At 43.2% G+C, this 9,973-nt stretch overlaps 1 protein-coding gene across 1 annotated transcript in view; it reads left to right on the top strand.

Moving 5' to 3' along the window:
* LOC119356180 (BTB/POZ domain-containing protein POB1-like) overlaps positions 1–3,783 on the top strand; it is a 5,863-nt gene extending 2,080 nt beyond the window's left edge. The window contains exons 5-7 of the mRNA XM_037623106.1: positions 1,149–1,428; positions 1,508–2,419; positions 3,393–3,783. Coding sequence (XP_037479003.1) covers positions 1,149–1,428; positions 1,508–2,315 — 1,088 coding nt within the window. The 3' untranslated portion in view covers positions 2,316–2,419; positions 3,393–3,783. The remainder of the gene's footprint in view (positions 1–1,148; positions 1,429–1,507; positions 2,420–3,392) is intronic.
* The last annotated feature ends 6,190 nt before the right edge of the window (positions 3,784–9,973 follow it).

The following is a 9,973-nucleotide window of genomic DNA, read 5'->3' as shown; positions in this document are numbered from 1 at the left end:
CTTTTCCCCTCATCATGCAAGCATCATATGGTATCAGAAAGCGTAAAAATGAATTCACTGCCGCACTAAATTTTAAAAAAATTGTGTAGTGATTAAAAGTGCATTACTCAACAGGGTTTGTTTGTAAATGGTGCTTGATCGAGTCTATGATAGCGGTGCTATTACAGTCATATTTAGCTATAGGCCTGTTGAAAAGTACATGACTTGGCATAGTTTGTTTATAGATGATGCTTGATCATGTCTATGAAATCAGTGCTGCGACGGTCATATTTTGCTACAGGTCTGTTCTATATTGCAGCAATAAATAGTTGATATGGTACCGTTACAGCTACTTAATTTTACTGTAGAAAGCTTTTTGTGAAGTATTACTTCAGATATTTCAAGGCGTTTCAACTGAAACTCAAATGCCAAAACTACTCGTAATTCATTGCTATAAATTCTGAACTGTCAATGTATTCCTTATTTTAAATTTTATTACTCCCTCCGATCCAAATTAATTGACGCAGCCTCTTTACAACCTCTATAATGTTGTATAGAGGTTGCGTCAATTAATTCGGATCGGAAGGAGTAGATCAGAACCTAGGTGATGAGGTTGTAAAATGCCAAATTTCAGGAAGAAATTAAAGGAATTGGCCCTCCATATTTTTACTTATGTCAAAGTTGTATCAGGTCAGGCTAGGTGATTAGGAGATAAGTGCCAAAGTTTAGGAAGAAATTAGAGGAAAGGGCCCTCATTAATTTCATGTGAATTTGTGATGACAGTGATGTCTGAATGTTGTGAAGTGAAGTATGAACTGCTAGCAACTTGGTTAGATTCTACAGTATAGTAAACTAAGGTGAAGTGTTCTGTCTGCGCTTGGATGTATTCCTTCTTATGCATTTTGTCTAATTACTACTGCAAGCCTGTCGAGACATTTATGCAGTGTATCTTTATGGACGCTAGCTAAATTAATGGATGCAGTTGCCCAAGTTGAACGATTTGGGTTTTTGGCGGCAAGTTATATAATTAGCATGCTTCCCTTTTCATGGCCATACTAGTGTGCACATAAAAGGATTAATTCTAACACAGTTAGCTGTGCCTTTTGTTGCATTTCTGAACTGAACTATTGTTAATTCATAGTACTTATGTTTTCACTTTACTTGGATAGAGGATGAAGCCTTCCCAGAGCTTTTGCACTTCATTTACAGTGGAACAATTAAGACAAGCGATCCTGTCCTGGTTCTCAAAGTTATGTGTGTTGCTGATAGATTTGAGGTTGTCGATTGCATGAGCTATTGTACCCAGCTGTTGATTAGTCTACCCATGACAAAAGAATTAGCTTTTGTGTATCTTGAATATGAGTGCTCAGTCCCAATGTCAGATGTCCTTCAGCCTGTGAAAGCAGCAGCCCAGGAATTTCTGGCTGACAAGTACAAAAACCTGTCAATGTGAGTTATCACATTTTTGATAAATTTGGCATTGCTGTCTTGATATATGAACTGGATGTTTAATTTGATCCTGTTTCAGGTCTGAAACTGAGTTTCTGGAAATGCCACTATCAGGAATTAAAGCTATATTCTCAAGCAACAACTTGAAGGTTTTTTCAGAGGACTTGGTCTTGGCTTTTCTGCTCAAGTGGGCTCTTGCCAATTACCCAGAAACAGTAGAAAGGCGTAGGATCTTGATCAACCATTTGCTTCCAATGGTGCGTTTCAATCAGATGAGTTGTGGAAAATTGCGATGGCTTTTGTCCTGTTCGCATTTGGACGCTCGTCATTCTGCATATATTGTGGCTTCAGCTCTTCTGTACAAGTACAGTTCACCACACAGAGTCCTTCCTGCCATATCAGATATCCATTGCAGTTTTTTGGAGCGGACATACAAGCACAAACCAGTGAAGACCATTGAATTGGAGCGTCCCCATAACCGATGTATTGCTTATATGGATCTCAAATCTGAGGAGTGCAGCAATCTCTCTCCATCCAGAAGTATCAGGTCACAAGCATTCGACTTTGCAGGGCACTCCTTTTTCCTCATTGTACAGCGCACTGTTAATGCTCAACTGGGGATTCACTGTTTCGGACTGTATTTGGCAGTCGAAAAAGGAGTATCAGTGCCAATAACCATAGAGTTCGAATTTGCAGCGAGAACAAAAGCTGTTGGTGACTTTGTGTCTAACTTCAGACATATCAAGACATTCACCGGCGAAAGTAATCAACTAGGATCCCGAGATCTCTTTAACATGTCCTGGGGTCAGGTCTTTTCTGAAGCAAGTCAATTTTTACTTGATGACATGTTATATCTTCGAGCTGAGCTGACTGTAAGGCAACCTTAGTCCCAGACCCCACTCAATGACAATTCTTGATTTTATCTGTTCTCTGACCTGCTCCGTAGAGAGGACCTCATCAACATCGTGATTTTCCGAGTTGGGTACACCAGGTGAGAATTGCACTCCTATTTAGCAGTACCCGTAACGTTTGTTCTGCCGTTGCAAAATGGAACTATGCCTTTTCTCTTTATATGTACATTCGCCACAGTGCTCACATGACAAATTATTGGAATTGAGGAAATAGCAGTTTGACTTGCTTGTCTGATGTATTGTGTTTGTCAGTTTGCTGTGCCGGTAGCATGTGATATTTCAAATGCTTAATGGGAAAATACATGAGAGTTATAATGTGATTGCATAATACCGTGTACTAATTCATGTATTTAAATTATGCTACATAAGGATAAATGAACATAAGTTTTGTATTAATCTATTCAATTGGTTAAATACGCAGTTTATAGGGCTGATCACCATATCTGTCTTTGAATTAGTTGGTTTATCAGTCTGTGGTCCGTGTTCAATCATCCCGTTTGATACCTTTGTCTTGTGTTCGGGTTCAAATCATGCGCTGCCAGTGGCATGCTGCTGCCTGTAGTGGTTTAAAGTTTGCTGACAGTTAAAGATAGATTTATACTGATTCAGAAGCTACCGACAGGCTAAAAACACTTATGTTCTGTTCCTGTAGCTGGTTTCATGATGTAGAAAAATATGAACTGTTCATGATGGCTAAAAGCACTTTTGTTCTGTTCTGTTCCATACTCAACCATGAGAAATATGAACTTGCAGAAGCTTATTCTATCATCATGTAAAATCTACTCATTCTACCATGATATATATATGCTGGTGCACTGGGCAATCTTAAATGCCGAGCTGTTTCTGAAATAGAATCTTCTTTGAGTTATCTTCACATGTGTTCTCACGTGTAGTATATGCTCTAGCGGCCATTGTGCTGTATGATATTGGGTTTTGAGGAAATTAGTGTTAGTATATGATAATGTATCAGTGCTCATCTTCTGTGCACCACCTCCTGATCCTATGACTTGATTATTTTGCTTACGGTCTCTGACCTCTATCACTTGGTTCCAGGGCATGGCTGACCGAGGCTTCCATATCTTGATGCTGAATAGGAGGCAAGTATAGGATCAGACAAGAAAGCTACCCTCTTCACCTGGGACAGTAGCGTCAATGCGTCCGCAGTTTTACTGTAGAGTGATGGCTTGGCAACGATTAGCAGTTTACCTTCGTCTCTCTGAACATTTCGGACGGTACAGTGTGTACAGCTTCCTCCAGAATAGTACAGTAGCTCTGTTAAGGAAAGGTGCCAAGTGATGCACTCTTGTTCGCCACTTCACATTTGGAGTGCTAGGAAACGATGATGTTTGTTGTATAGCGTTTTTGGAGTCTCGGAGAAATTAAACTCGATGTAGCTTTCAGGATGAATTTGTGCTGAAAGTGCCGATATCCCCACTTTTTTTTTGGTTGTTGATTGCTGCATTCTACATCCATGTTGATTTTTTTATGCATTTTGGTAGCCAGATTAGCAGTTTACTACTCCCTCCGTTCCAAAATAGAAGACTCAACTTTGTACAACTTTAGGACAAAGTTAGGTCATCTATTTTGGAACAGAGGGAGTATCTGCTAACCGTCTTGTTGAATGTTATGTGATCATCCGCGAACCATGCAGGATTTTTATTTTTATTTTGAAATGAACTGGACCATGCAACCTTGGATACGCCACATGCGGCACGGCAGCAAAACCAGCGGAACCACCGAAATGCGCACGGCACGTCATAGCTGCGCTCTCATGTCGCGGCCGCGGTGGACAGTGGCTCCGCCTAGAGCCACACACGGTTGCACGTCCGCTGCCCAAAATGCTTGCCTGGAGACTCGGCCAGCACATCGACGCTGTGCCAGCTGACCGCACGCATAGACGCGCGTCCCGGCTAGCCCCCACCTGCATGTCAAGATCATTCCTAACACCTTTGCTTGGGTAAGCTCTTCCAAATCCGACATGGGCAACCGGAAGCGTTGGCTCCGCCCCTTTCTCCTCCTCCTCCATCGTTGTGTTCGACGCCTGCTCCTCCTCTGGAGACTCCCGAGGAAGTGGCTGCAATCCAAGCGGCACGCTGTGCCCATCTGCAGCCGGCGCTCCAGAGTGAGTACAACGTAGGTGGTTATCCGCTGTCAGGCCAGAGCTGCGAACGACGAGCTACGAGAGGATGGGTGTGTGGGGACGCGAAGGGGAGGGAAATGGGATGCGGCTAGGATTGGGGGTTGCCGCCCGGCTTAAATAGTCAGACTTGGGCCCTTCGGCGGCGCTCAGGAGCGACACCACGTGCCATGAATGCGTCCACACCATCCTCATCGAAAATCAGAGGATACGCCCGGCTGTAGCTCTTAGGAGAGAGTGAGTTACACCGAATAAGAAGGATAAGAAGGACGAAGATTTCAACACGCCGTGCCTAATCAATTTGTCAGTAAGTACAAAGCAGACAGTACATTACTTGCCATGGATCCGATGGTGAGATACAAAGAAACTTGTCAAACACGCAAAGACAATCAATCCCAGCACAGAGCACACGCGAGCTATAGAAGCAACTAAACAAATCGATCGTTATAAAAAAAATCGATTTCTCACAAGACTAGCGAGCCAACTGTCGTGTTAAATACAATACAATAACCCTAATTAACAAATTACAAGAACCCTAGATTAGCGGCGGGCATGGCTCCTCCGCGGGATCCGCCCGCTGACACTGGGGAATTTCCACCGTGGCCTGGCCGAAGAGCGCTGGGAATTCCTGCTGCAAACTGTCGATAACATCCTGGGGTAGCCCCTCCATCATGTGCTCCAGGTAAGAATCCAACTGGTCCTGCGGCAGCAGCTCCGGCAGCTCCTCCATCGGCATGAGCTCGAACTCGAATGGGCGCTCGTCCTGTTGCTTCACGATTGGAAAATCCTCTTCTGCCCGCTGCTCGAACACTTGTTGCAGCTCGATCAAAAAATCCTCTGCTGCCCGCGGCTGGAACGGGAACTCATCCGGTTGCATCTCGTTTAGAAGTTCCTCTTCTGTCTGCGGCTGGAACGGGAAGTACTCCTGTTCCATCCCGACTGGAATCCAATCCTCTTCTGCCATCGAGCCGGCCGCTGCTTTTGTTTTCCCTGTTTGTTTGTTGAGGGAATCGAGCCCGCGGGGGCTGCTTTCGTGTCGCTACGCACTAGTAGCTGACTAAAACCTCGTGAGATTGAGATTGGGAGCAGATCGGGGGCTTTCCCGGGTATATATGGCGATGGTTCCTTTCCTTTCCCGTTTCCGACATGAGACCCAACTGGGCCGGTACGTGCACCACGTGCCAAGCAGGCTTTTCCTTGCACCATACAATCGTATCCGAGTTTGCCTGTATTCCTTTCGCCAAACAGTTTTCTACGTGCACCACCGTTCTCAATTTTCGTTCACAAATTCTAAAAAGATATTCATGACTTTCAAAATATGTTTGTCTTTTCCAACCTTTATTAAGAGTTTCAAAAATGGTTCTGAGATGCAAAAAATGTTTCTGTTTTCAAATTTTGTTCACAAATTCAAAAAATGCTTGCTTTCTAAAAATGTCTGGGAATTTATAAAATGTTCTCACTTTTCAAATATTGTTCAGAAGTTCACAAATATTCCTGTTTTCAATTTTTGTTCACAAATTAAGAAAAGATTACAATTTTTCAAAAAATGTTTGACTTTTCCTAATTTTGTTTGGAGTTTAAAAAAATTTTTATTGATGCAAAAAAATCTGGCTTTTCAAATTCTGTTCAGAGTTTCAAGAAATGATCCCATTTTCTCAAAAGTACCATGTTTTCAAAAACTTTAACATTATTAAATTTGTCAAAATTTGCAAAAATCTCCCTTTTAAAAAAATCATTCAAACATATGAGATGTTTCCAAAAAACACGCTTTAAACCCCCAAAACGATAGCGGTAAATCAGTAAGAGACATCATAGATTGCACCATATCTAATAAAGTGCGATTACGACGTTCAGACACACCATTACGCTGTGGTGTTCCGGGTGGCGTGAGTTGCGAAACTATTCCACAATTTTTCAAATGTATACCAAACTCGTAACTCAAATATTCTCCTCCACGATCAGATCGTAGAAACTTTATTTTCTTGTTACGATGATTTTCAACTTCACTCTGAAATTCTTTGAACTTTTCAAACGTTTCAGACTTATGTTTCATTAAGTAGATATACCCATATCTGCTTAAGTCATCTGTGAAGGTGAGAAAATAACGATATCCGCCACGAGCCTCAATATTCATCGGACCACATATATCTGTATGGATGATTTCCAACAAATCTGTTGCTCTCTCCATAGTACCGGAGAACGGCGTTTTAGTCATCTTGCCCATGAGGCACAGTTCGCAAGTACCAAGTGATTCATAATCAAGTGGTTCCAAAAGTCCATCAGTATGGAGTTTCTTCATGCGCTTTACACCGATATGACCTAAACGGCAGTGCCACAAATAAGTTGCACTATCATTATCAACTCTGCATCTTTTGGCTTCAACATTATGAATATGTGTGTCACTACTATCGAGATTCAATAAGAATAGACCATTCTTCAAGGGTGCATGACCATAAAAGATATTACTCATATAAATAGAACAACCATTATTCTCTGATTTAAATGAATAACCGTCTCGCATCAAACAAGATCCAAATATAATGTTCATGCTTAACGCTGGCACCAAATAACAATTATTTAGGTCTAATGTTAATCCCGAAGGTAGATGTAGAGGTAGCGCGCTGACTGCGATCACATCGACTTTGGAACCGTTTCCCACGCGCATCGTCACCTCATCCTTAGCCAATCTTTGCTTAATCCGTAGTCCCTGTTTCGAGTTGCAAATATTAGCAACAAAACCAGTATCAAATACCCAGGTGCTACTGCGAGCATTAGTAAGGTACACATCAATAACATGTATATCACATATACCTTTGTTCACCTTGCCATCCTTCTTATCCGCCAAATACTTGGGGCAGTTCCGCTTCCAGTGACCAGTCTGCTTGCAGTAGAAGAACTCAGTTTTAGGCTTAGGTCCAGACTTGGGTTTCTTCTCTTGAGCAGCAACTTGCTTGCTGTTCTTCTTGAAGTTCCCCTTCTTCTTCCCTTTGCCCTTTTTCTTGAAACTAGTGGTCTTGTTGACCATCAACACTTGATGCTCCTTTTTGATTTCTACCTCCGCAGCTTTCATCATTGCGAAGAGCTCGGGAATAGTCTTATTTATCCCTTGCATATTATAGTTCATCATGAAGCTCTTGTAGCTTGGTGGCAGTGATTGGAGAATTCTATCAATGATGCAATCATCTGGAAGATTAACTCCCATTTGTATCAAGTGATTATTATACCCAGACATTTTGAGTATATGCTCACTGACAGAACTGTTCTCCTCCATCTTGCAGCTATAGAACTTATTGGAGACTTCATATCTCTCAATCCGGGCATTTGCTTGAAATATTAACTTCAACTCCTAGAACATATCATATGCTCCATGACGTTCAAAACGTCATTGAAGTCCCGGTTCTAAGCCGTAAAGCATGGCACACTGAACTATCGAGTAGTCATCAGCTTTGCTCTGCCAGACGTTCACAACATCTGGTGTTGCTCCAGCAGCAGGCCTGGCACCCAGCGGTGCTTCCAGGATGTAATTCTTCTATGCAGCAATGAGGATAATCCTCAAGTTACGGACCCAGTCCGTGTAATTGCTACCATCATCTTTCAACTTTGCTTTCTCAAGGAACGCATTAAAATTTAACGGAACAACAGCACGGGCCATTTATCTACAATCATACATAAACAAGCAAGATACTATCAGGTACTAAGTTCATGATAAATTTAGGTTCAATTAATCATATTACTTAAGAACTCCCACTTAGATAGACATCCCTCTAATCCTCTAAGTGATTACGTGATCCAAATCAACTAAACCATGTCCGATCATCACGTGAGATGGAGTAGTTTCATTGGTGAACATCACTATGTTGATCATATCTACTATATGATTCACGCTCAACCTTTCGGTCTCCGTGTTCCGAGGCCATATCTGTATATGCTTGGCTCGTCAAGTATAACCTGAGTATTCCGCGTGTGCAACTGTTTTGCACCCGTTGTATTTGAACGTAGAGCCTATCACACCCGATCATCACGTGGTGTCTCAGCACGAAGAACTTTCGCAACGGTGCATACTCAGGGAGAACACTTCTTGATAATTTAGTGAGAGATCATCTTATAATGCTACCATCAATCAAAGCAAGATAAGATGCATAAAAGATAAACATCACATGCAATCAATATAAGTGATATGATATGGCCATCATCATCTTGTGCTTGTGATCTCCATCTCTGAAGCACCGTCGTGATCACCATCATCACCGGCGCGACACCTTGATCTCCATCGTAGCATCGTTTTTCGTCTCGCCAATCTTATGCTTCCACGACTATCGCTACCGCTTAGTGATAAAGTAAAGCATTACATCGCGATTGCATTGCATACAATAAAGCGACAACCATATGGCTCCTGCCAGTTGCCGATAACTCGGTTACAAAACATGATCATCTCATACAATAAAATTTAGCATCATGTCTTGACCATATCACATCACAACATGCCCTGCAAAAACAAGTTAGACGTCCTCTACTTTGTTGTTGCAAGTTTTACGTGGCTGCTACGGGCTTAAGCAAGAACCAATCTTACCTACGCATCAAAACCACAACGATAGTTTGTCAAGTTGGTGCTGTTTTAACCTTCGCAAGGACCGGGTGTAGCCACACTCGGTTCAACTAAAGTTGGAGAAACTGTCACCCGCAAGCCACCTATGTGCAAAGCACGTCGGGAGAACCGGTCTCGCGTAAGCGTACGCGTAATGTCGGTCCAGGCCGCTTCGTCCAACAATACCGCAGAACCAAAGTATGACATGCTGGTAAGCAGTATGACTTATATCGCCCACAACTCACTTGTGTTCTACTCGTGCATAGGCTCGGATGCCACTGTTGGGTTTCGTAGTAATTTCAAAAAAATTCCTACGCACACGCAAGATCATGGTGATGCATAGCAACGAGAGGGGAAGAGTGTGATCTGCGTACCCTTTGTAGATCGACAACGGAAGCGTTAACTTGGTTGATGTAGTCGTATGTCTTCACGACCCGACCGATCAAGCACCGAAACTACGGCACCTCCGAGTTCTAGCACACGTTCAGCTCGATGACGATCCCCGGACTCCGATCCAGCAAAGTGTTGGGGAAGAGTTCCGTCAGCACGACGGCATGGTGACGATCTTGATGTACTACTATCGCAGGGCTTCGCCTAAGCACCGCTACAATATTATCGAGGTGGAATATGGTGGAAGGGGGCACCGCACACGGCTAAGGAACGATCGTGAAGATCAACTTGTGTGTCTAGGGGTGCCCTCTGCCCCCGTATATAAAGGATCAAGGGGAGGAGGCCGGTCGGCCTTCTATGGAGTAGGACTCCTACTAGGACTCCTACTAGGAGGGGGAAAGAAGTGGGGAGGGAGAGGGAAAGGGGGGCGCCGCCCCCCCTCTCCTAGTCCAATTCGGACCAGGGGGAGGAGGCGCGCGGCCCACCTCTGGCAGCCCCTCTCTCTCTCCACTAAGGCCCATA

The sequence above is a fragment of the Triticum dicoccoides genome, chromosome 2A (genome assembly GCF_002162155.2).
Source record: "Triticum dicoccoides isolate Atlit2015 ecotype Zavitan chromosome 2A, WEW_v2.0, whole genome shotgun sequence".
Classification (NCBI taxonomy): domain Eukaryota; kingdom Viridiplantae; phylum Streptophyta; class Magnoliopsida; order Poales; family Poaceae; genus Triticum; species Triticum dicoccoides.
The sequence above is the reverse complement of the archived record's forward strand: the minus strand, read 5'-3'. Positions and strand labels throughout refer to the sequence as shown.